Source organism: Strigops habroptila, chromosome Z (genome assembly GCF_004027225.2).
Source record: "Strigops habroptila isolate Jane chromosome Z, bStrHab1.2.pri, whole genome shotgun sequence".
Classification (NCBI taxonomy): domain Eukaryota; kingdom Metazoa; phylum Chordata; class Aves; order Psittaciformes; family Psittacidae; genus Strigops; species Strigops habroptila.
In genome coordinates, this window is record NC_044302.2 from 60,567,337 (window position 1) to 60,595,296 (window position 27,960).

A 27,960-nucleotide genomic window follows, 5' to 3' on the forward strand; every position below is an offset into this window, starting at 1 on the left:
CTCTGTCAGTTGTTAAATGTGCAAGTCGGGAACTCTGATGTGACCATGCTTCTCAAAGGATTTGTTTATGCGTTAGGGTTTGTATACGTGGGGGTTTCATCACGTGTTTGTAAGGGGTAAATATTTCCTACATCCATACTTACAAAAGCTCTTACAAAGAGCTTTTTTGCATATAGTCATTTGTGACGGCTCCTGAGAATAGGGGGAAGAAAATATGCCCCTTCAGCCTAATTATATTTTGAATTTCTGTTTTGATGTATTTTTAATCTTGTTATTGGTTGATGTAGATTGGTGGTTTTGATGCAGTATATGTCTTCAAAGATATTTCACAGGTTGACTCAGAAGTTGAACAGCTGTTTGCAGTGAGTTACCGCTGGTGCACAGGAATCAGTTCAGGCAAGCTAAACTTAGTTAAAATGAGATGTACTGATCAATATAGACAAAGTAAGCAGCTAAACATAAAATAAGGTCTTACAAAACAAAATTGTGCCTTAAAGTGAAAACTCAGGATTTAGTAGCTTTTTGAAGAAATCTTGTTTGTCAAATACAGTAGTTTGAAAATGAGTTATAAACTTGTTGGTGTAGCATCTGGTGTAGCTCTGAAGCCAAAAAGCTGCTGAAAAAATACAGTAGAAACTGGAAATTAAATTGAGGGCAACATCTGGGGTTTTACTAGTTTAGTGGTAGTCAGCTTCAGACTAGTTAACAGGGAGATACTTAATGTGGAGGATTTTCTGGCAGCAAAAAATTGTAATTGCATTCTGCAAAGGATGAAACTTTTTATAAACAGTTTAGCTAGTTTTTAAGGAAATATTTAAAATTTTTATTAAATGTTATTTTCACAGTTGAACAGTAGCCTCAGTGTTAGTCTTATTCACTGATATCGTAAGTATGATTGTACTGAGATGATGAATTACCACATCCAGGACTTTCCAATTAAAGGCTGCCCAGTTTGTTGTGCAGTTTTGACCTGGACTGATGGATTACACAGCAAAGGAGCAGATCTGCAGCTGCACTTACTTTCATTTTAAGGGGTGATTTGAGGAAAGTAAGCAGTGTACCATCTTAAACTAAATCCATACAATATAAAAGAAATTGAAGCAAGAAGTAATAGAGCTAGAACATTGAGAGATTTCTGTAGTTTACATAGCTTTTACCTTGGTGGTAAAGGTAGATAGATAGATAATTGTTTTGTTGCAGGCGATGCATATTTAGTCATCTTTTGATTTACAGCACTTCACAGTAGCATTTATTCTGTGCAAGGGTTCATTCTGTTTCGTATGCTTCCTTTTTAATTGACAATGAATCAGAAATTTCCTGCTACTATGTATGGTATAAATTATACACCTGTAATTTATTAACTGATTATATGATTGGATTAACTACTCACCATTTAATTATTATTCCCTGTGTTTTCTTATGCTTTCCTGTAGGTGTTATTACCTACATAGCACCTGAAATGTGAAATGTGCTACAATTAGTGCACACCATGCTCACAGTGTCTCATGGCTGGGATGGGGAGGTCTGCCTTTCTTGTGTGTTTAAAGCAACATCTGTAGTAAACTTTTTGCATATGGGTTCCTAAAAAACGGTGAACAATTTACTTCAGACTTTTCCTTGGATAACACTTTGGACAAATGCTGTTCTTTGCAGTTTGTGTTGTCATTTAAATGCATGTTTTCTTGTCAAGGCCACAGGAATTGGGAGAGGGAAAGAGAAAAGGTGGTGCAGCTACAACAGAGGCCTGGAGAGCTCAGGTTTTGTCTGCCTTTGTTGACAATTTCTTGTGTTTCAACAAATCTTGTAGCCTTTTTTCTTCCTTTTTTAAAAAACAAAACAAAACCACAAAACAGAACAGTAAGAAGTCATCTGATTGCAAGGAATAATCAAAATGTAAAGCTGGTACTTCACAGCTTCTTTGTCCCTTATGCTATTATACATATTTTAAGGGGCAAAAACATTATGTCATGTTTTCAAGAAAGGAAAAAGGAAAACAGCAAGGAAATAATGCGTTAATTGTGACCTTCACTGTAACAAGCTTACATTTTCATACGAAATTTCCATACATACTTACTATGCATTTTTGAACATGAAGTTTACTTCATGTAGAAGTCTGCATATGACCAGTTAGCTTCTCTAGAATGTATAGACCCTCATTTAAGAGGAGTAAGAGGCAGTGTAACTTTTAATAGTTACTGATGTGATCCATCACAGTACTGCTGACTGAGAGACATTAGTGTTAATCCTGCATATTTTACTCCCCGGTGCATTTCTGTCTATTTTTACTTGTGTGTGTTAAAGATAGATGTATTTCCAACTTTATCCAGAATTTGGTATTGACAGCTATAGAAAGTACTGGAGAGACTCTTCTAATAAAACTTTAGGTGGCTGCCTGCTTTTAAAGTGTACCAGTGCCTTGCTTAGAATTTGGCTATTGATAGGTATCTGTAACACGCACCCCACCCTCACCCCTCCAATTTTGCAAGAAGGCATCAATGGTGTTAATTTTCTCCAGGAGTTGACCAAAAGGAAAACATGCAAGTAAGCAAAAGTCAAAGTTGTGGCTAAGCCACCTTGTCTTTGCTGCCATTTTACACTTGTTTGTACTTAAAAAATTGGTGTGGCTGCTCTTCTGTAGTAACCAGCTTACAGATTTGAAAGAATCTTATCTCCCTTTAGTAGTGTTCATGGCTAGAACAACAGATTTGCAAATAAATGTGAAATTTTAATGAGTTATTTTCAGACCATAATGGATATGAATTTTTCTGAGAGAAAGGCAGGTAGTTTAGACCCATTTTACAGAAGAGCAAAGACTCAGATGTTCAGAGATTTGTCCAGATCCACATAGCAAGGTAAATGTAGGACTGCAGAAGCTTGCTTTCTTAGTGAGAAGCTCACACCCCTGTATTCCCACATGATGAGAGAGACCCATATGGATTGAAGACTTGAACCAACATTAAGTCTGGTGCAGCTTTTGGTAAGGTTTACACAGGTCTACCTGCAAGTGAAGTGAAAATGGATAAATGACTTCAGCAGCACTATCTGTGTATATGCACCTTTTTCTTAGACTGGTAACATGAGTATGTAGATCCTATCCGCAGTGACACAGATTTGTAAATGCTGTCCTGCAGCAGTGTCTGCTTGCAGAATAATTTGAGTATCAGAGAGTCTTCCATTTTTTAGGAGTCTATGAAGCCTCTGGAATGGTTACATTATTTACAATGGGGTTCTTCTGGTGAACTTTAGATCTGCAGGGTACATCAAAGTAGCACATCTGAGTTTTTGATATTTTGAGAAATTTTTATTTTTCAAAGCGAAGCTTCTAGCTGCTGCCAGGTGAAAGGTTCTTTGCATGCCATTTCTATGGTTCCTGTTGTATTCCTGTAAAATGCTAACTCTATGGTATTTTTAACAGGGAGTAGATTCCTTGTTCATGCATGTTTCTATAGAAAAATGATATGCAGATGAATAAAAGTCATAGGCTGAGGCTACATCACGTATCTGCTAGCCAGGTTGGGGGGGGAAGGGGCAGGATTGTCAGCTGGGGACACAAACTGGCATCTCTGCAAAATGTTACTCTGTTGGGGCTTGTTTTCAATAGCCTGAACAGCCCCGGGGCACTGAGCTGGAAGGGTCCAAAACTGGTATGGAGATTGATGTGTTTGAGGAAGTGAGCAACAAATATAAACCTACACTGCCAAGCAGCAGCTACTTGTCTGTGTTGGCATCCCGTTGGAAATGTTTGTGTAGTTCACTAGGAACTGGTTTGTAGTTGAGAAAGAAGGGAAAAAGGAAGGGTTTATGGGTAAAGAGAGGATCTCTGCTAATTCTCTTACATTAAATTTAGGAAAGTGCCTCAGGAGGGAAGAAACCCCAAGCCTCAAGTGCTGTGTCTATGGTTTTCAAAACCATAAAGTTGCAAATTCTCAAAGTGTAAATGCACAGGGGTGAGTTGCAGGCACAGTACTGAGCTTACCTTCACTAGGGGCAATCATAGCTTCTCAAACTCAGTTTCTCTAACTGTCTTAATCTCAGTTTCCCAGACTAGCCTCAAAGTGTCTTGGTTTCCTGGCTGAAATAGGAGTCATGGTGCTAATTTCTATCATGACAATGCCACAAGAGAGGTGAATCTATCAGTATTCATTGGAAGTGTTTTGTGGCAACGATGGTGCTTCTATTATGCTCTAAAATGAAGGATTGCAGAACTTTCTGCATATATTTTTGCAATATTGCAATATATGGCAAATTTGCTAATGAAGTGGAGACCTTGGTTCTGCAGTTCTGATGCATACAGATCCTGCAAAGGGATGCTGTAGTACAGATTGCTTTTACCTAGGAAATTCATGGTTTTCAGTCTTCAGAAACTGAAGGCACATGCTGAACTCTTCATTTCTGAGGAAACTACTTTTATGTCTAAGAGGTGAATTTTCTAAGAGGTGAAAATTTTCAATTTTCAATTTTCTTATCCTTTCCGTATAAGAACCATTTCAACCATTTGCGCTTCCCACATTCAATTTTTTAGTACTCGTCCATTCATTTTATACCTCCATGTATTAAACAATCATTAAAAAAAAAAAAAAAAAAGCAAAGCTGTTTTCTGTGATGTTTCATTTCTAGCTGTGGTTCTTCTAGAGATATATTCCATCAGCGGCAATGACTTAATGACTTCACCTCCTTACTTGTGGATCTGTGAACAGCAGGGGAAAGCAGTGAGAATCTAGTGCATGACTTTTAAGTAGGAAGATTACAAACCCTTTCTCTTTTTTCTTCTCTTTTCTTTTTTTTTTCCTCTTCTTTTTTTTCTCTCTCTTTTTTTTTTTCTCTCTTCTTTTTTTCTTTTCTCCCTACCTTGTTCATCTTACTTCCTTATGAGAGCAGGCACTGGGAACTGTTTCCCCTTTAAATTTTCTATTGCCTTGGGCTTTCACTCCATTTCCATGGTGAGTGTAATTTTTTGAGAACTGGCCCAATAAACCATGGTGGCATTTTCATCATGTTCTATACTGTAGCATTGCCACTAGTACAGCGCTTATCACAGGGCTAAAAAGCCTGATGTAAAGACGAACTGACTGGAGAAGAATTATGTGTGTACCTGAGACAGTTCTTTTATGGCTAGGTTAAGCAAACAAGTCAACTTGATAATATATAGTTCTCCTCTCTTGTTGTGTGTAGTATTTTCTTACATTCCTGTAATGTTGCACAAGTCTGAGTTTCTAGAAGTCTGTAGCTTTTTTCTAGACAGTAAAAGAAACTTAGTTCAGATGAAGTAATGAAGATTTAAGTTATGACTCAATGGTCTTCCAGACCATTTAGATGTTTAATCATTTGAATATTTTAAATTGCTGGCTATTTGTGAGCCTATTTTTTGTAAATGACTTTCAGAAGACAATATTTACTTTACAAAAAGAGGGAAAATAAATTGAGAATATCAGCTAATGTATAAACTTGTTATAGCCCTTGTGGTTTAACCAGAACCAAAAGGAAGAGACTGGTAAGGAACTTGGTAGTGTATATCATAGAATCACATAATCATAGAAAATCATGTTGGAAGGGACCAGGATCATCTGGTCCAACATTTCTTGGAAAAGCATGAGCTAGACTAGATGTCTAGATGTCCCAGCACCCTGCCCAGCCAAATCTTAGAAGCGTGTAATGTTGGGGAATCCACCACTTCATGGGGTGATTATTCCAATGGCTGGTTGTTCTCATTGCGAAAAATTTGCCTGTTGTATCCAATATCATTGCAGCACTACAAATAAATCAAAATTAACTAGTGTATGAACGTGTGTACATGCATCTGTGCAAGTAATGGTTTATGAGCAGAATGGAGTGTGCCTTGCTTTCAGATAGAGGTAGCTTTGCTAGCTCTTCAGGAAGAAGCCTGGATTTTTGTAACAGGATCCCCAGTGGCCACGATCCATGCTGTGCCTGCTACACTGAATGGCTGTGGCTTAAAGCTAAGAGGAGGTTTAGGTAAACATGAAACCAAAATGTAGAGAATAGTAGGAGGCATGATCACACATGGTCAGCACTTTTCAGTGCTAATAATCAGTTTTTTGGCTCTAATCTTGCTGAAATAATTTCCAACTGACTTCAAATGTATTTGGAGTGAACACTGAGAAATCATGCTAAACCTCCTATATGTTTCTAGTGTATTATGTAGAAAAGGTCAGATTTTTGATTTGAAACTGATGATTGGTGAAGACTCCATTGCATATGGGATTCCCAAGAAGATTCTTCAGAATGGATATTTATGTTTTGTAGAGCCCTTCTGAAGCTAGTAGCATCTCCTGTTTGCTTCATCATTTAATCGTGGAGGTAACTTTGGAAATTCAGGATCCAGTGGTGTGCTAAGTTTAATTTAACCCTTCTTTGGATGGGGGTGGAAAGAGGAGATAAGTGTTTAATCAGGAAGGAAGTACTTTTTGTTGCTCCAAAGAAAATTGCTGCTTTCTCTGAGAGAGAAAATTGCCCTTTCTTTGAGAAGGTAAGTAAAAGCCTTGCACTGAAAAGGTTGACCAGTATGGTGGCTGAATGATTTAAGGAAATGGTCACAATGAACTTCTTTTCTAGTACCCCCAATAATGCATTTTGCTTTTCTATGTTCACTTTCAGTATGTATTCAATATGAGGTTTTTAAAATTTGAAAAGGACCTATAATTTATTTGCTTGTATAACTTAGCATCATACTCTTTAGATCTTATTTGCAAAATTTTTATTGTTAGCTTCCGCTTAGTACCAGTGTGAGCTATAAAAATGGCCAAAACTGTTAGTACGTATGAAGGGAAAAGAATTTCTGATCTGCTTTTGGAGATATGTATTGTAAATAGTTTTCCCTGTGTTTTGGTAAGTATAAGTGCTGTCAAGTCATCAGTGTTCAGTGCCAGTGTTCAGTAATAATAAAGCATGAAAATATGGAAAGAGGTCATGCTGGCAGCAGTGCTGTCCATTGCAGGTTTTACCTAAAACAGAATAGAAGAAAATCTTACAGTTCCAGTTAAGTGAACATGGGAAGAATGTACTTAATGTTAGTAGCATGCTCAATTTGCTTGCCTGTCCATAATGGTCACTTCTGCTATAAGAAGAGATCTTTAAAAGTAGATCATGATCCTAGTAAAATTTGAGTATCCGCTGCATACTTGTGTGGGTTTTTATTTGATTGGTGATTGGTTTCATTTTAATCTTTTTGGCACCTGTTTAATATCAAGGTCCATTCTGTGATGGATTTCTTGGTTGTTTTTTTTTTGGGGGTTTTTTGTTTGTTTGTTTGTTCATTTTGTTTTTGGTTTTGGTTTTGTTTGCTTGTTTTTCAAAGGCATTTAAAAGTGCCAAGTCTCCTGTGAAAGAAATAGGGATCTACCCTTGAGATCAGAATGAGGTCTGTAATTGCCATGAGCTGTGGAGCATGTGTTGTTCCATGTTAGCTCTTTGTGCAATGACATAGAGGAGAATTGAGGGAGAAATGGTGGTGAGTAGATCACTGAAGTGCAGGAAACCATGGGGCAATTCCCATTAGAGGCAGTGCGTGTGGCTTCAGTAATGGCCAGAATGTTACTTTGAACTAGGAAAGCATTTCATTTCTTCATTTTCTGCATAAATCATACCTGCAAACCCCATTCATCTTCATGTTCCAGCGGTAAAAAATACTCTAAATGCTGCATTTTCTGTTAGATTATGCTAAATGATGGATTTTCTGTTTTCGTTATTTTATTTTAATGACTTTATTTTTTTGCTTTAAACAATGATTTTTCAATGAATACTTAGTGATATATTAGTTAAATTTATTAAAATGCTAGCTAAAGAGACCTTTTTTCCCTTTTTAATTGGTTTTTTTTTTCTTTTTTTTTTTTTTGAGGAAGTAGAAGCAATATAAAGTTTCTGTAGTTGAGTTTTTTAGAATTTATACTTTCTCATTTGAAATGTCTTTGGTAGCTTCAGGTGTGCTAAAACATAAAGGGGAAAGACTGGCATTTCCTGAAAAGAAAGATCAAAGAGCATAAGGATTGTGCAAAATAAGAGATCAGTTGAGTTTGTTAGCCAGTTTCCTAGGGAATTTCCAAGTAAATTTCAAGCCCTGCTACTTTTAAAATATTAAAGATTTATGCAACGTATTGGTCAGCTTATTTTTGAACTAATGAACATGAAAGCAGAACTAATTAGTTAGCTTTTTCATCTCTAGAAAACTTTAAAATTAAACTTAATCAGAATTAATGAAATGAATACACAGATGTCTTTGGTTTATATGAAAAGAGAGTGGAGAACTGAGGCTACAGCATTGTGTTTTATTACATAATTTACTCAATCACGTGCCTTGAAGATGTCGTTCTTCTTGTTCTGCTGGTTCAAGTTTATCCCTTCACTGAACAATGCACTGATGTAATTTCCTATGCCTTCACCAATTGATACTGGGAACAAACCTACTTTTTCTGGTTTCTCTTTGGGAATAAAATAAACTTTTCAAAGGCTCCTGATGCAAGTAGGTTGAAGGGATCCAGCAATCTCAAGTAAGTAGCTGTCTCATCCTTGGTAGTTCCCATGAATATGCTAGGAGTGTTGCACCTGCACACTCATGCATTTTAACACTCCTCTTAGCTGCCAGCTAGCTGCTGGTAAAAAGCTCTGCATGTTTGTTTGCTCTGCCTCTTTCAAGTGGATGCCTCTGGGCTTTTACAAAGTCTTGTGAGTGTTACCAGTTTTCCCTGCCCTGCATTGATGACATGCAAGTGAACAGAGTAATCTAGGCCCGCATCTTCCCCTCTGCCAATCTGTGGCTGGCCCTCCTTATACTGTTTTCCTGAGAATGCTTGATGTATGCTTGTGATATTACCATGAAACACGCACTTATTTCATACCTTCAGAAGTCTGCATGACGTGCGGTGCTGCATCTCACAATGTTAAGTCCTTGAAACCAGAAAAATACTAAGTAAAGGGTAAAGAAAATAGATAAGCATGTTAATGCAAAGGGAAATACGAGTGTGACCCTGGATTGCTGGGTTACATATACCTTGAATTTTATTGAGACTAAGAAAAGCAAACTTATACACTGAACTCTTCATTTAATCTTAGGAGTTGTGTACAAGTTTGAGCTTCATAGATTAGCATGAAGACATCCTTTTGTGATGTGCAAATAACAGCTTGCATTTTCTTTCTGCCTTCTCCTAGCTGTTAACTTATTCAGCCTCCACCAGACGTGAAGTTATGGGGCATTTAACCCTTGCAGCATTATTTTTGAAAAATAAAACCAGTAAGATTCGCAAGGTGGGTCCAGGATGTGTAATAAATAACTTAAAGTCTTTCGCAGGAGGAGTTCCCTAAAATCAGCCTTTGAGCTAGGATTTTAAACATGCAGTTGGAAAGCATATTGAACTATATTATTTACTCAGAATAAACTTCTCAAAATTCTTTTCACCCATGTGTTTTTGAAAGCAATGAAAAATTTGTCCTGGTAGTCTGAAAGTCTGTGTTGCTAGCCCAGAAGCTGACATCTCTGAGGTGTTAGCAGTATCTTGTTTATGCCAATTCTGCTGCCACTCTCACTGTCATGTGCATTAGGCATCAACACCCTTAAGTGAGTTAGTACTGAATGTATGAAGGTTATTGTTGCTTTCCGCTATTTCACTGGTAAAACTGGTGTAGACCCGGCCTCAATAAACTCTGTCAAGACAAGACTGAATCTGTTGCTGTATGCATCCGATAGCACTCTTGTAATATTTCCCTCCTCTGTTATCTGGGATGCTTTCCTCTGCCCTGTGTATGTGTCCTGGCAGCAGTCTGCCTGTCTTGGGCTGTAACCCAAATGACTGGCTGGGGAATAAAAATATTATCCGTGTTTCCTTCATGTGGTCTTTAGGATATGTTGAACTGAGACTAATGATCAGAATAGAACCTTGAATTTTCTGTAATGTTCTCTGAGAAGACAGTATAAACAAGTAAATTTGTGGTTTTCCTTTTTTATTTGCTTTGTGGTTCTTTTGGTGGAGGTGGTGTTAGGGTTTTTAGCTTAGGACACATGTAGAAAAGATGTGTCTTTTCCAGATGTACCTCCTACATCCTACTACAGTACTATGTATTTCCATAGTCATGCTTCTGCGGGGAGACGTGCTCTGTTATTTGGTGCTACTTTTCCTGGTTGGTTGATGATTTTCATGAGAACTTGCTTTTGAAAAGAAAAAAAACCCAACAAACCAACCCATAACTTTATTACTTACATGTTTTCCATGAATGTACTAGACAACCGTGAGGTGTTTTTGTAAGTAGACAAATTTCCTGGTCTATCCTTAATGCAGCAACTTTCCAGAGGAGTTAGGTTATATAAAGCGTATGGATTTTTTTTGCATTACCAGGAGACAATCATAATGTCACTTATTAAGATCGAAAATTAATAAGAATTTTCCCTCTGCAGAGGGGCTAATTCATTGCTCCAGACTAGCCTGAATGAGACTGTGAAGACTGAAATACTGGTGTTAAGTGAATGGAATGCTGGATGACCAGATTGTCAAGCTGCATAATACAACTAAGACCCAGATGTTTTTGTTGCTGTATTTTAGGGTGTTCAGTGCTTAGAAGAACATAACAGGAAAGGGTTTGGAAGTCCGTTGTTCCTCACTATACCAAAATAGGCATCAAAACATGAGGAAGTGTAATACAGCTTTTTTGGCACATGAAGAGAGAAATTGATAGGAAAGCAAGCAGTAAGACAGAAAATTGTCAAAACAATTAATTCAATCTAGGCAATTCGTCACTAAACTTTTTTATTACCAAGCACTAAAATTTATGAAGTGGAAAAGATTATCAGATGTTTATCATGGATTATCAGACTAAAGGCTATTTATATACTTGGTATAGCATTCAGACAGGAGATATTTTTCTGGTTTGTCTTGCTACTGCAGTTGGAAGCAATGTTGAGTGATATTCACAGCAAAACAGTTTTTTGGGAATTTGTATTTTATTGTTGGAGCCCATTAAGCCATTTCAATAAAATGTAGCATACTCATTCCTAGATCAGATAAAGTGCTGTAATAAATGTATTAATTTTTTTTATGTAAAATTTGAAATCTGTGATGCAAATGACCTTTAGATGTTGCTTTTTCACAGTCTACAGAAAAAAAACCCACCTGAAAGCTGAAACTTTGTCCTTGACATAGATTAATATGTCTGTGTTCAGGAGAAAAGCTGAGTTGAACCTAATTTACGTGGTCCTGGCAGGATGTTGTTGAAAGCTTATTGTTTATTGATACTGCTTTGGCTGCACTAGTTTATTTGCTGTGTGTCATACAGTGTTTTTGTTATTCTTTCCCAATATGGTCAATAGGATATGAAAATCACCCCAAAATTGCAAGATTGACTTATATGATTTTGGGTGTGCGAATGCATGATTTTGTCCCAGGTCAAGCTGCCTGCCTGCCTTATATTTCACTAATCTGTCATGAACTTACTGGAAATGGGTTTTTCCAGTGCCAATACAAAAAGGATATCCATACCACTTATTCTTTCCTTGGTGCTAGCTCTGCATCTGCATCAGCATCTGCATCAGCTACTGAAGGGCAGGGCAGTAGGCACGGGTGCAGGAAAATCACTGTGCTTTGGGACCTTGAGTGCAACTGTGTGTATTACTGTTTGAGGTCTGTGGCACCTGTGCAGCTTGTGAGAGTCATTGCAGAGGTGTTTTTGGGGATGGGGAGAGTGCTTGAAATGCATGGGGGCAAGATCTGAACTTGAACAAGGGGCTGAAAACTCACTGGATTCAGGAGAGCTGTTCTCACATCAAATAATGGCCTTGCCTCACAATTGCTAGAAACCGCAAGCCTGTAACTCTCATCTAAAATGATGTATACATCAAGTTAACTGCTTTCAGCATAAACTAGTCAGCTGAACTGACTGTCATATGGGATTTTTCAATGTTCGAATGCTTTGTTGTTCCTTTCATATTTCTTGGATAAAGGGTATCTAAACTTCATAGCTGTTCAAAACATGAGCTGCTGGGATAGTGAAGTTTTACTAAATTTTGAAGGATGATGATGAATAACAAGGCGGATGTTTGAAATAGATTCTTGTGTATGTATAAAATTTTAGTTTGGTCTGTAAAAAGTTTTATCCAGTATGGTCCTTCAGGTGGCTGCTCATAGCTGTTCTAGGGATTCAATAAAATAAGGATGAGACCCCACCTTCAGTACTGCGTCCAGCTCTAGAGTCCTCAGTACAGGAAAGTCACGGAACTGTTGGAGAGGGTCCAGAGGGGGGACACAAAAAAAATGATCAGAGGGATGGAGCACCTTTTCTAGGAGGAAAGGCTCAGAGAGTTGGGGTTGTTCAGCCTGAAGAAGACTTTGGGGAGATCTTACTGTGGCCTTTCAGTTCTTAAAAGGGGCCTATAAGAAAGATGGGGAGAGACTTTTTAGCAGGGCCTGTTGTGATAGGATGAGGGGTGATGGTTTTAAACTAAAAGAAGGGAGATTCAGGCTGGGTTTGAGGAAAACATTCTTTACAGTGAGGGTGGTAAAACACTGGCACAGGTTGCCCAGAGAGGTGGTGGATGCCCCATTCCTGGAGACATTCAAGGTCAGGCTGGATGTGGTTCTGGGCAACCTGATCTGGTTGAAGATGACCCTGCTCATTGCAGGGAGGTTGGAATAGGTGACTTTCGAAGGTCCCTTCCAATTCAAACTATTCTATGATTCTCTGTTTTAAAACTTTTTGGGAAAAGCAGTGCTTAAAACTTTGGAATGTGTTCTGGTTTGTGAGAAAGTGGATATTATTAAATATGACAGCATATGTATTTTTGAAAGTAACAGGTTTTGAATGCTGTCAAATTGATCATGGTCCTTCACTAAATCCGTTTGATCAAAGGAGATTGTTCTGGATAGATAGCTTTTTTTTTTAGTATTTTTATTTTAGTAACAATGTTTGTAGGGAATTATGGTGCTCTATGGTGCTATGCTGACAGTTTAACTGAAGCATGTTTTTTTCCAAGTTTGTTTTGTAAAGCTTGTAATGTAGTAGAACAAACCAGCAACAGAATCTGCAGATTTTCAACCTCTTCTTTGTTTTAAAGCTTTAAATCAAGATTGACTGCCTTGGCTGAAAACACGCCTTAGAAGACATGGAATTACTGAGCTTCACAAAAGATAACGCTTGCTAGTATGAGACATAAATTGGATGAAATTGTATATTCCAAATTATACAGCCAGCCAAATGATCTAATGGCTGTCTCTAATTTTAGAATCCTTTAGTAATTTTTCTTGACATCTTTCTTACAGATTTGTATATAAATTGTGTATGTTTGTGTATAGACACATACACAAGAAATAATGGTGTGTGTATGTGTGAGATGTATCAAAGATGAATTGTAAGCTAGAGAAGGAAGTGCCTTTAGTGAGCTGAATACATGATGATGGTCAGCATTTTTGATATATTGGCCATTGCTATTGTAGGATCTTAATATTTCAGGCCTAATATCTGCTGCTTTCCAAGGTGGCTATGAATGAGTATGTATTGCAGGGACTCTGGGATTATTGTTTAAATAGGTAGTCATATGTAGAAAAAAGTATTGGTGTTTAATTGAAGTTAATATTGGCTTTGAAACAACTTTCAAACACACTGTGAAGCTGTTTCCTTCAGTAGTTCATTGTCTTATGACAGTTGTGCACTGCTAACCACTTGTGCCTGCTTTCATGCCCTGCCTGTAACTCAGTGTACCTAACAGTACCTTAGAGCTTGCAAGTTGATGCTCATTTACTTTTATTTGGGTTCCTGTTTCCTGTTGAGAGAAGGTGTCAAAGACAAAGCTTCAGAGCATATTGGCTGTTGGTTGTGTGTCCATGTGCTCTTCCCACCCACATGGCCTGAGGCTTGCGGCCTGCTATTGAGTGGCAAAGAGGAGGATGGGCAGGACTGGGAAGGGGTGGAGAAGGTGATGGGACAGGGCAGCACAGGAGTGTGGTGCAACTCCTGCAGTAAGGTTTAAAGGCCTTGGGAAAAAGGGAATCTTCTTATCTAGAAGAATACATCCTGGTTTACTGGGTCTCATGTAGCTTTGATGTGGTTATGCTTAACTCTGGTACTTTCTCGGCTGATCTTGGAGTCCTTTCCTTCAGGCCCTTTGAAGAACAAATGAAGATGGGTGGCTTTGGGTTACTGACAGAAATGCACCTGGTGGTGAAGTCTTCCCCTGCTTCTCTGCCGCCTTTCTTCTTGCTCCTCATGCTTGTACATAGCTAAAAATGGTTGCTGCGTCCCACAGGAAAGGCGTAAGGGCACTGAAATGTCTGCTTGCTTTCTTGCCAACTCCCATGTGGGCTTGTTTCTTGCTTTATTTCCCAAAAGTCCTTTTTGCTTTGCTGTGTCAGGCAGAAAGAGCAATCCAAAAAGTTACCTTGTGCTTTAAGACAAAGGTACCTTTTCTTCTTTAGTGTCATCTGCTCATTTACGTAACTTCTCCAGCTTTGAAAAAAAGCATCATTATAAAATAATTGCAGTCAGTTTTGGCACAGTAGGTATGAAGCTATCAGAACTTTGCTTGTTATGATCTGCATGTCAGCCTTGTGCTGCCTCTAGATCTTTCTTAACAGACTTTTTAAGAGGTGTTTTTTTTTCCTTTTCACATAAGCCTACGGCAGCCATGAATGATCTGGGTGAAGAGAAGGGAAAATGTAGTTTTAGTCTGCTCCCAAATTTAGAGAGGCTCAGCCCAGATTTTTCTACACTCTCAAGCGAGAAGAAGAAATTTTACTTAACTTTTTAACTTGGAGATAATTCAAAGCTGTTCAACCCTATGTCAGCTTGCTCAGTTTTTGTCCTGGTGTTTGCTGCAGCTGTGCTTTTACTCTAAATGTCAAGAGAGACCTTTCTGATGCAACTGGTGACCTGAAAACCAGCTGTAAAATATGTTTACAAATGTTACTGTATATTAAAAATTTTAACAGGTCTCCCACAGTCCTTTAACTATCTGTGTGAGAACAAGACTTTATTTCCAAAAACTTGGTTTGGTGCTTAAACATGTGTAAAGAAGGCACTTTCAAAATTTTTTTTTTTTTTTTTTCCCAAATTTTCAGTGTTAAGAGTTTTACTTGTTTGGGAGAACTATGCACTGCTTAGTTGTGTACAGAATGTATTTTTCACTGTGTGGCTTTCTTATCCAGTACTACACATTGTAAAATGAATACAGGTGACCCGTTCAGTGTCTTGCTTCGGTCTTTTCTTGTTTTAATGAATTTAGTGTTCAATTGTAATAGGCAATGTGGCTAGGTGAGGGAAACTGGTCAGCGTGCATAAATATCCACTGCATCGTATGCAGTAAACTGATGGACTTTACAATGCTTTTCCAAAATGCCAACTGCTGTGGAACATGTCAGAAAACTTCCAGTGTTTAAACATATATTCTGAAGTCCTTTTTCAATTTCTTCTTTCTTTTTTCTTCAGTTTGAGCAGACAGCTATAAAGTTATAAATATTACCGGCAGAAAATTGTGTCCTGAATAGACATATCCAGTGATTCTGAGGTGTTGGTACTGAGAAAAGTAAGTTGTCATTTGGTGTGTAATTCAGAGTTTTGCTTTCCAGTTACTAGGTGTAAGAAACATTTGCAGTGTCCTAGGGGTTGGGATATGAGACTAACTACTGCTGAGTAGAATCAAGTGTGATGAGTTCCCAATTTAGTCAAAACGATGCATTTTAATAGTGTGTTGATACATTCCAGGTCTCAAAGATGTAGAAAACAGACCAATTATTGGAACAGAAAAATCCTAGGTCAGTTTTCCTTTGATCTCTGCTGAGTGCGTGGGAACAGGAGGTCTGGGCGTATAACAGAAAGATGAAAATGAATCTGACAGATTAAGGGAGAAAAGTGGATCTAGAAAGGGAGAAACAATTCATTTGTTATGGGAAATGTATTGCTTTATTATCTTCTTTTTTTTATAGCTGTTGATAATGGAACAAGTCTGTAGAACCCTCCATTTGGATTTTTGCTGAACATGATTTAAAATGTGTTTTGTCTTTTGTGGTGATATTTAAAAGAAATTTGGAAAGAAGTTTTGTTTAAAATCTGGATTATATGTAATTGTTCTTAAAAGAGGAAAAAAAAAATCCAACAAAAAACTTATCATAGTTGTAATTTTGTGAGGTGACAATTAAAAATACATGGCAAGTTCTGGCAGTCCTATCAAATGGAGTTCTTATTTTAGGTAGGGCTAATGAGACAGTTCATGTGGCTTTCAAGGACTGAATAACCTCCAGAAAGAGAGAAAGAAAAAGTCTCAGTCCAGCTCCCCGTATTACAAAAAAAAAAAAAAAAAAAATTTGCGAACTGGGAACTTTTTTTTGGCATAGAGACAGAAGCTTGTATGACAGAGAGAACGAGTTCCCCTTCTGATGCCGATAACTGGCTTTTATTAGATACAATTGGGCTGTATTGACGCAGGCACTATGTCCAAGAAATGCTTCTAGAGGACTTCTTTCTCCAGTGTTTTCAATCTACCATGAATTTGTTTTTCTGATGGTTGGATGTCTAATATCACAGAGTTAATGTTGTTTATTTTCCTTCACAACAAGCATTTAACAGGGGGGAACATATTGCAAGGGCGAAAAAAGTATTGATTAAAAGTTCTTTTCCGTGTAATTATTTCTGACAGAGTAATATATATAGTGTGCCTACAAAGCAGTAATTGAGCGGTTTGGAAGTGGTTTTACATGGTAAAATTATTCTTTCAGTTTGCCCAAAGAGAATAAAGGAATAAACCACTTTGGTAAGTGGGAAATGACCCCATATGATTCTTGAAGTTACAAAATTTCTGCAGCCAGAACACATGGGAAAAGTAAGAGAGCATAGTGCAGTACTAATAAAGACCAAATAGTTTTCTCAGAAAGGATTTACTTAGCTTGGGCAAGTGAGCAAGATGAGTATTTGAAAGAAAGTGTGTTGATGGATTCAAAATTAGTAAAAGGTGAGAGAGCTTTTTGTCCATCCTCACCCTCTTGCAATCCATAAAAACATTTTTGAATATCTTCAGCAGGAGTTACGACAAGTGTCCTCTGAGCCATTAATAATATGATTATAATGTATGACTATTAGACAGTTCAAGTGCGTAGCATGGTGAGGATTCCTCAGCCAAAAGTTTTCACCTAGGCCCTTATCACATCAGATTAGTGTATGAGTTACAGTTTTGGCTGGTTCACTGGGAGCTGTTGACTTCATCACTGTGGTTGAGGGTCTTGTCTGTCAGGAGACATCATCTGTGATTTGCAACACTGACAGAGATTCAGTGTGCTTCAGGGTTGATCCTGCCAGGCTCCTGACGACACAGCTGGATTTGTAATTCTGGAATAATCCATGTAACAATGGATCAAAGTCCCATAATATCTAGTCATATATTTTGTTCTTAATGTAAGCTTTTAGCCTTGCCCATCACTCTAATAGCCTTTCAAATGGGCACTAATTCAGCAGTTAGGAAATCTCTCCCTCTAGGGATTATGTTCCATGATCTTCCTTTTCTTTCTCTTTCCCTTCCATGCAGTGCATGCACACCCCATGTCATGCTTGCAAGCATTTGTACTGTATTTCACCATGAGAAGAGAGGAACTTGGGGGGGTAACCCCAAGCTGGGGCATGAGGGAGACAAGCTGAGGAGCCATTACTAGTGTTCCCTTGCTCTGTTCATTTCTTATTCCAATTCACCCTTCTCTGCTGTGGTCCTACTTTCCCTCTTGGTGTGGAAACAAGGGTGTGGATGTACCTGCATGACCCTTACAGTGGCTGGGGTTCAATACATTCAGCTGAGCCCTGAAATGTACCTGTGAAGGGGAATTATTGGCCCTCACTGGCTGGTTGTTTTTCTGAGAGCACCTTAACTGAGCTGTGTCACACCATTTTCTCTTCTGCCTGTGCTTAGGGAAGTGTCTTGACTAGAAGTATTTTTGGTTGCATTTCTTTTTTAAAATACTTTTTTTTGTATAAAAAGGGCACACTAGTATGTGTGTATTAGAAAAGGTATAGCTAAAGCATGGTATTTGGAGCAGAATGTGGGGGAGATCTCATTTTCTGGGTCTGCTGAACCCACCAGGAAGATTCAGTATTGCACGATGCCAAGGGAGGATTAGTGACCATCACTTGTACTAGGGGGCATCTGCTTTTGCTAGATGTGCTATGTCCATGTGTAGATGGTGTGTCTTAGCTGTATCTTCCAAGTTAGTTTTGATGTTGAGGATGCGAGAGAGAAAGCAGAGTTAGCTTTGCTAAACAATGCCGGATATTGAATAAAATGATAGATTTGTTGACAGAAGCACTCAGTTCCTTTTAAGAAATCAATAGTGCCTCTGATAGAATCACAAATGCTGAGCTAATGAAGGCTCTTACCAGAAGTGAGCAGTTAATGCTGCAAGCCTTCTGTGTGGCCATCACTTCAGGGACATAAAACCTAAATGGCTAAGTGTTGCCCATGTGCAGAGGGACACAAAACTATGAGCCCTGTAAAATGAATATTGAGTTTGTAGTTTCTTCAGTGCCTGTCTGGCTGGTGATGACTTTCAAGAACTGCAGTATGTAAACTATAAGTATTTCTTTTTGTCATTTATAATTTACTCATGGGTCAGAGTAATTTACTTCCAGAATAGCACTGACGTTGAGAACTGATTGTGTGAAAGTTGTTAACCTGTATTCACTCCTGCTGTCCAGGTTTTACTGTGTAGTAGAATACAATTTTAATTTTCCATATGATTTTGCATATATGATAGTTTCCATTGCATGGGGCTGGCATTGTATAATTTTTCTGTGATATGATTGTTTCTTTTCCCCCTTCATCTTTTATTATTTGACCACTATCATCCTACAATAATCTCTAATTCAGGAGAGGGCAAAAATACGCTCTTGTATGGAGGCAAGTGTCCATCTGTTGCAAATAAGTAGTGCAAAACTAAAGAAAAACAAGCAACCTTGAATAAACTCCTTCATTTCCCAATCAAGGCAGCACACAAGAGAAACCATCTTTGACAAATATGTTTTTGACCTCACTACAGCAGATATTTCTGGGCAGATTTTCAGTGCTCTGTACATTTATTTATGCAGTTTCATTTAAGATTAATAGAGCTTCCACAGCTGCATTCACACATACAACCTTGAAATTGCTCTCCACTTCTTTTCCTCTCAGCATAGATATTCTCCTCCTTTTTTTCCCCTTTGCTTTCTCCTCTATCTTTGAGACATGCTTGTATATTTGTTGCCCAAATGAAATGGTAAGAAGAGGTTGTGGAGGTGTTATTTTTCATTTGTTTGGTTTTTGTTTGTTTGTTTGTTTGTTTAATTTAGTTCTGTTAATATATAGAACAAGGGGCTCAACTGATAATTTAGGGCTCAGAAATTTCAGTTTAAAGACTGATATGAAGTGTTCTTGTGGGCAAAGACTATCACTACGATGGCTAAATTTCATATGAAACAAAACAGGCATTAATTCTCTATACTTTCACTCATGTATTTACATACTTTTCTCCTCCCCCTCCAGAAAAGTCTTTCTCACTTCAAATGAAGGTAAAATAAGATGGTAGTTCAAATCTGCAGTTTTACTTCTCTTAGTTTTGAGTGAGTTGGTGTTGTTGCATCATTGTGCATTTCTTATGTACACATCTGGGAAGCTCTGTCCTAAATTAAGTTGTGAAAGGATTGCAACTAGGGGAAACCTGGGTTTCTTGTTTTATTAGGGGATTTATTAGGAAGAGATGCATCTTCAGTGAGTTTTGTTCAGGAAGCGAGTAGATAAATAAGAACACATATAGTTCGTTGCCCCATACATTTACATATGATAAGGTGTGTTTCTGTGTTGAGTTGTCACTCTTCTCCCCAGAGAAAGATTTTCCTATATATTCCTCCTTTCTTGAGCTTGTCTTTCAGTTAGCTCTATCTGGATGGCATTTGTAAGGTGGTGTTGGGGCTGGATTTCTGATAAAGTGGTGGGGTGCCACTTTTCTCCTCCAGTTAAAACAGACAGTGAAAACTTTGCTTCTGAGAACACATTCTTTGATTTATTTCTGCTGGATTGGATAGGTGATGAAGTTTCTTAGAAAGATCTGGACATATGCATATGTAAAACCTTTTTACAAAAGCTGATTTCCTAACATTATGTAGTGAAGTAAGTGAATTTATACATAAAAAAATGGATTAAGAGACACAGATCAAAAAATCCATACTCCCCTACTTTCTAGAATTAGAAAATGCTGTTACAAAGGTGGTTCTGTAATTGACTATACAGAATGAAATATAAAATTTTCAAGCAATAATTAATATAAAATAGTGTATGGAGGAGGACTGTTGTGGGTAGGTAAATGCCAAGTGCTTTACTGTAATGTCATTTTTTGTGGTTTTCATTAAAAACTATTAGCACTGATTTTTTTTCCTTTGCTTCAGCTTTGTAGAAATACAATTAATTCCTCACTGTAAACAAAAGAAAAATCTGTGATAGATAATTTACTTCCAAACTAAAATCTGCCAGATCCAAGCTGGGTTTTAATCAGCACAAGTTTGTTGTCTTTTTACATTTTGCAACTTTGACAAAAAAAAAAAGTGAATTACAGATGGCCCTTCTTACGATTGATAATATTTTCCAGTTAAATGCTGTATAATAGACTTCCAGTGTATTTTCAAGTAGCTTAAAATATTGGGGGGTGCTGGTTATGACCAGGAAGGAAGTTGTTTTGAAAGGTTATAGCATTGTAGTTGAGGAATGAAGCAGGCATATTTTTAATTGTTCATTACATTTTGAAGGCATTATGTAATACCCAGCTCTTGTAAAACATTTACAGAAGGATATTCCTATCACTGTTTCCAAAGTTGGAGCAAAAAAGGCAAAGAGATTGTATATCTGTCTTGTGAGTAGTTACTGTCATTTGTAATTTCCATGAAGCCAAAAATCGAAAGAGCTGTAAGAAATTGCTGAGGGTGTTGGAGGTTGTCAGGGTAAGGGCTGGCCCAATGTTGCCAAGTTGGAGCTGAGCCTGTTCCACCTCGCTGCCTTTGATGTCTGCAGAGTGAGGATTCTGTTCTTGATGTTGCTATTTGGGTGGGGATTAAAAATTCATTTGGAAGATACACAGAATTCGGGCATGGCAGGTTGCTGTCCTCCTCTGTGCCTTCAGCCCTCCTCCCTATTCAGGTACTAAATGAGTCCGATTCCCATAGCATGTGCCTCAGTTCAACGGTGATACTGAGTGATCCTTTTTGCTGTGCCACTGGAAACAATTTCAGATGTAATGACAGCTGTCCCAAAATGGACGTAAGAGTTGCTCCCAGATGTCCTTTTACAGCCACACTTATGTATGAGAGCAGGCTCTGATACTGAGTTATAGAGTAATTATTGATGAAATGGAAGATGTATGCCTGTTGGGATTCAAGATATTTCTTTCTTGAAAAGCTTAAAAGTATGCTCTCACTACTGGAGAAGGATGTTTAAAAAGAAGTCAGAAATGTGAGAGATGGCAGTCAAGGAGGCAGTTTAGCTCTGTAAATCTCTATTGCTTTTTACAATTTTTGTCAAGCATTGTCAACAGAAACAGAACTGTGCTATTTCAGTTTTCAATGGGTAAAACTGCGTTTTGAATTATGTTTCTGCCTTAGAGAAACTTCTTGGTTTTGTCCATTTTTCTGACCTGGTTAGGTTTCATGCTGTGCTGCATAATGATTATTCTTGAATTCATATATTTAATTTTTTTACATCCATAGATCTTCAAAGTGTGTTGCATACTAAAGAAAATAAGCATACAGAATCAGACATTATTCTTGGCTTGCCTAAGAACCTGAACTTTTCGTTTATTTAAACAGAAATATTGGTTTAATTGTGGGTTTAATTTACTTTTTTTCTTTCTTTCTTTCTTTTTTTTTTTTTTTTTTTTTGGTGTGGATTTACATTTAAGTAAGCACTTAAAGTATGTCAGCAGCTTTACACAGGGGGTCACTGTTGGGAACTGTTCACACAAGTAAAGACACTTGTGCGATGAGGATTGAAATTCCTGGTACAAATAAACGCTGTGTTTATGACTCTGCACTGCTTCTTAGTAATGTCAGTGGCTTCCTGACAGAGATAAGCACAGCTGGCAGGACTTCAGTGGTTAGATAACAGAGCAGAAGCATTGTTTAATCTGCTTGTGACTCTTGCTCTTCCTTGTAACATTCAGACATAGAACTCCACAGTGAAGCAGATGAAAACAGGGAAGATGTTTCACTGAATGCACGTTCTTAAACTGCTGTAAATGGTTTTCTTCTCACTTTCAGAATTGTGAAACAGGCACAAATGTTTCGTGGTGTCATTCTGTGTCATCTGAGAACAGTTAAACTGGCAGAACAAGATACATTCTGCCTTGCTTTTTAGCTTGCACGTGGAAACTCGTAATAAAAAAAGAAAAGATATCCCTAAAGCAAGCATGGGATTGGGATATTGTGTTAGATCAAAACTGCTCAAGAGCCATGGAGCTTATTGTTTGTATTAGTTTCTGCATAACAGAGGAGTTACCAAGGAATTTGGTTGCTCAGTCGTAAATTTGCGGAGTTGCGGTAATGGAAGATGTAATCATATTATCTAGCAGTGAAAATGAAGCATCTCTGCAGTGTCTTACTTGGTTCCTAGAGCTAAGGCAGAAATTTAGGTTGTCCTGTGAGTCTGTGAGTAGTGGACCCTATATGATCACAATTTCATGTTTTGTTGGAGTGGAGAGTGTCCCTTGTTTTGCTCAATTCTTTTGCAACAGCTGCTAGTGGAACTGGATACATGCTTGTTTCAGTAGGAAAGAATACTTCCAAACCGGCTTAAAAAGCGGGGTTTAATAGTTATTTGCAAGCTGACCTTCTGTGTTCAGGCATTCTGTCATTCGCACGGCATTATATCCCTTGCATGTGTGTTCGGGTTTGTTGTGGGATTTTAGTGGTATTAAGGTCAGATATTCAAATGCAGCCTTAGGAAAAACATACCCATCTTTTCTGTGCAAATTTATATGAGCAAATCAGAGAGTTGTTCCTCAAATTATTTATAGGAATCTCCAAAAGTGATTTTTATGTCAGCAAGTGGAATTATATTACAGGATTTTGTTTAAGGACCTTTTAAAAAACACTTTTTGTAGAGTATGGGTTACAAAAATCTGGCTTGTTGAACTTGGTATTCTTTGTTTTAAAACACAGTATTGATTACCATCTGGGACATTTTGGTTGTCTTGCTTACACACTTTAGTGACTTTTTTCTGCCTGGGTTGGTCTTCTCTACTGGAGAATATTTAATGACTTCTGAGTGAACTGTGGTATAATTATCAAAGATTTCAACTGTGAAGATTTAAAAAATCTGACTTGATTTTTGCTCTCAGATTCCTGTGATCTGTTGCTGATTTTTCAGTAGTGTTTCAAATAATGGTGCTTTTTATGATGTCTTTTTTTTCATGTTCTGCAAACATGCTGAAATGTAACAGAAAAATGTTCATCTGAATTGCTGCAAAATACTTTATTGGTATAGCAGTGTTTGGGGGTTATTTTTGTTTGGTTGTTTTGTTTGTTGTTTGGGGTTTTGTTTGTTTTGTTTTGGTTTTTTTTCCTTAAAGGATCACTTAATTGGAAAGCTATATGCCAACTGTCTGAAATTTCAGGCAATATTTTATATTCATTATTCTGTGACCCAAATCCATTCCTGTGCTCTGTTGTGGATGACTGGCAGTTCCCAATTTAATTTATCCATATTCTTTCAGAAATGAGACTAGACTATGGATTTGATACATTCTTTTGTATTATAATATGTAATAAGTGTATCAAAGAACAAAGGAGACAAGAAAGATCTTCAGCTTCTAAAGCTCAGGAGAATTCAAAGCATTGTTAGAGAAATGCAGAATATGTTTATGGATGCTGTTTGCAGAAAACAAAATTAACAACACTGTGCATCCTTGCCACATGATCTGTTATGAATTCATACTTGAGGTGTTCTGTGCCATATCACATATTTTTCTCTGTGTATCAATTATGACCTGAATTTTTTTCATATTTCAGGTGTTTAAAAAGCATAATAGTGGAACATTTACAACAGCATTTCTTTCCAGAACACTCCTTACATTATGTATGTGCCTATTTAGCCACTTCTGTACATCTTGAATCTTTTTAAGTGTCTGGTTATGAATCATGTGGAACGTGAAGCCTGACTAAGTAGCACTATTAACTGAAGTGTGTACTAACCAAGGGTGAGGTTATTAAACTAGTCTCTTTTATCTATCTATGGAGGGCTTAAGGTTTCCTAGAGCATGAATTTAGCCCAGAGGCTTTTCTTCATTTGCTTTTTTTTCTGTTGATTCATTTCTATCATCTCATTTTTCAGGCAAGAAAACCAGGGCATCAAGTAATTTTAGAAAGGCAGTGTTGTTACTGGATTGAAAAACACTGTACATGCCCTAGACTTTTATCAGATTCCTCAAGAATTAAAAAAAACTTTTGCGATGATTTAGGTGGGTGAAGCAAAGGGTTTTTTAAATGAATGGATTAGAATGTGAACCTATACAAGTTAGTTCATTTTCTGGCTGTTTTTCCAGAAACACCGTCTAATACTGTCAGATGAAAATACAACTAGTCTGGTTTCCTCATATGCAGTGTTTTAAAAATTGGATTTCTTTTGTACCCTGTTGTCAGTAATACCTGTGTTCATGTTTGACTGTACCTGAGTCACCTAATAGCTATTATTCCCCAGTTCTGTTTAGTTCATTGTAGATTCATCTTAAAACTGCATGCAACTTGAATTTCACATCTGAGTTCAATTTTTTTCCTACTGTCTTTGTACTGAAATGTCACCATGCAATTTCGTCTTAATATTTTGATGGTCTTGCTTATTGCATATTCACAAAAGTTTGCAGACACTTCTAAGATTTTAAGCTAGAAAATACATCATTGAGATATGTATGTGTATGTGGGGGTTTTTTTGTCAGTCATGGGGTGAGTGGCAGTTTTCTTTCCTTGCTTTTCAGTCTTCGATACCAGCTCTGCCTTTTGAGGAAAGTTTTCTCTATACTGTCAGAAGCATGTCCATACTTGTACTGGGTACAGTATAAAAAATGTCAGTGTATATGTTAACCACTCTTTAACAGCAAACAAGTTCTTTTTTAAATGTCCTGAAGCTGGTAAGAAACAATTTCAGACAGAAGAATGTTGCAGCTATATTACACGGAAAAAGGTAGCAATGCAGGGCACAAAGCATGAGGTTGAGTGAGCATGTAAAGAAAACAGACAAATTGGGTTAACATTCTTTGATACTGGCTGTTTAAAAATAGGAAAACAAAGTACAGAAATACCATGGTGTAGATAAGGCAATGATACCCTCTGGGCAAGTAGTAGCATATGGGAGAGTAAAGGACACACAGTGAAGGGTAAATACATAGGAGGTAGAAGGTGGAGGAAGAAAGGAGTAGTGGAAGTAGGTGGCTTACACAGCAGGAAGAGAAGCAGAGATCCTGTGTCTAGGAAAAAGAAATCTGTAGAGAAGTTAGCAACTCCCTTGTGGCTGGAATTGAATTCAGGAAAGAACATCCATGGGACAGGGACTGGGATGGCTGCAGGAGCCCCAGTGTACTGGAAGGGCCATGCAGCTCTCTGTCGGTGCCATAACTGAGGGTGCTTTTTGTTTAGTTAGTCTTTTATTCAGTAATGGGAGTGAACAAGTGAGCAACTCTATCAATGTCAGAATTCCTTATTAATCGTAAAGATAAGAAAATACAGCAGTAGTTCACAGATTGTATTCTTTTCTAACACTCTAGTCTTGAAACATGTCTCATTTTTAATGTAGGAATCAGTGGGTCCTAGTGGACAGTGGTGGTTCTGAGGCCATTGCTTCCTCTTACCTTTAGAGTGTGACCTCGGACAGGTGATGGCACTGTTTTTGCCTCAGCTGCTCGTATTGTGAAATGAAGATGATAACAGTGTCCAATTTTGTAAACTACCTTGAGAAATGCAGGAGATATCTGTTCATTTTTGCCTAGCTGTTCTGTTTATGGTTAAAATTGCCTGTTAGCTTCTTAAAGAAAGGTTAATTAAAGCATAGCGTCAAAGTTTTCAGGGAGTCATTTTGAGGAACAATTAACTAATTTTTTTTATATAATGCGATTGCATATTCTAAGTAGTTTCTATTTTGTAGTCATAAAAGAGCTAAGTTCAAGTTGTTTCATGTCAGCAAAGAGTAGAGTCTTGCAAACTCTCTACATGGTCCACAGCAGAAGTGTCTCAGTGCAGGACCCGGACAGACAAAGGAAAAGAAATGTAAAGACCTGACACACTGATGTAGTGAAGCACCTTTGTCTGCTTAAAGTGGACTGTTTTAGGACTGTTTTAGGTGAATAGCTTTGGCCCAGTGTTAATACTCATACACATCTCAATTTAGAAAAAAAAAACAAACCCCACAGTAGATGTATCAGAAGAAATGTGAAAATTCATATAGGTTCTCCACATCAGACAGTAGACTAAGGAGAAATGAAACACGGTATTAAGAGTCAAGAAATCAGAAATAAAGAAAGAGTTTGTTAACAGAACATCATGTGTATGGTAATTTTCCATAAGGCTGTAGCTACCCAATGGCAATGAAAACATCTCTTTTAGTCATTTGGGCATTTCTTTCTTGTACTGTAATGCTGTCTGGGAATTAAGGATCAGCTCTCTCTTTCTGTGGGTGTTGCATAAAGATCCAGTAAGGTACTCACTGCCAAAACTGCTTGCAAACTTGGGGGATATAAAAAAACCACATACAGCTTTGAAATTCTATATGTAAATGGGTATCTGTTATGCCATGATAACATCAGGTGGAAATATGGTTACTAGAAATATATTAGATGTTATGAATGTGTAGCTATTAAAGTAGTATGAGTTTTCCTGAGGCAGGAGTAGTGATGATATTTTTCTTAACAAATCAATTTGTGAATGTGTAGGGAGTATATTGATCACTATTCTCCTGAATCTTTTCGATCAGATAAATGCTCAAATCCTTGTCCTCCTCTGACTAACAACAAATTTCATGTGCCTTTTTCCTTCACACTTCGATTAGATTTTTTAAAATATTTATAGGCAGCAAGGTCAGAGTACTCAGAATAATATATCAATTTTTTCTCTTTTTACAGAGGGAAACTAAAGGTCAGTTTCTCATAGATCACATCTGCAACTATTACAGCTTGCTGGAAAAAGACTATTTCGGCATTCGATATGTTGACCCTGAGAAGCAAAGGGTACGTATATGAACTCTGACTACATTTTCTTGTAAGTAATGATAAATTGATAGAATTTTTTTTCTTTTTTTTTTTTTTTTTTTCCCAAGTAACAGGGAAGTTCTAATCTAAAGTTATGTATCTCTGAAGTTTTATACTCTAGGCATAATCCACAGAGGTTCCTAAAGTGGCAATATTAAATTAATTTTCTCCTCAGTTCACGTATTTAGTTTCAGGTAAATTGATATATTCTGATTTGTGTGCTTCTCCTGGGCACTGAAGATAGAAAAGATCTATAGGCATGACTCAGCAGTGTCACAGAGTAGCTGTAGGCTCTGGCACTGGAATTTGAGATTTCTGTTTTTCTGTAGAGCATGCTTCTTGGGATAGGCAGGAATCCTGTTGAGTTTAACAGCCAAAAGCAGTGATTCTAGTCCACTTTTCACAGGGTACATGAACTTAGGTATCTGCAATGCGCAAAATAGGTGCAATTTGTCAGGTTGTGGGGAGTTCCTTGGATTAATTCTCCCTATGAGCATCTTTACATCTTTGCAACAAAGTCTGCAGGCCTGTGCTCTAGGCATTTGAGTGGAGAGTGATTAGTCATCTCTCTTAGTCAGGTGAACCTACAGGTTCTATTCTATAGGTGATTTGCTGTTGCCACTCCCTACTTGGTGTCAGATGATTGTTACTGTTTGAGAATAGAAAAGGATGGTCAACAGAGGAAGAAGTCCTCAAACAGTGTAATTCAGAACTGTTTCTTCATTATCTGGTCCTGCTGGTC

General features: G+C 37.6%; 1 protein-coding gene across 2 annotated transcripts in view; it reads left to right on the forward strand.

Annotated features, from left to right (window-relative positions):
• Positions 1-27,960, forward strand: part of FRMD3 (FERM domain containing 3) — a 142,448-nt gene that overhangs the window by 36,191 nt on the left and 78,297 nt on the right. Inside the window, exon 2 of one of the 2 annotated variants that reach the window (XM_030471029.2) lies at positions 27,093-27,197. In XM_030471029.2, coding sequence (XP_030326889.1) covers positions 27,093-27,197 — 105 coding nt within the window. Of the gene's footprint in view, positions 1-27,092; positions 27,198-27,960 lie in introns of those variants that run through there. The other variant, XM_030471030.1, reaches the window with a different exon arrangement.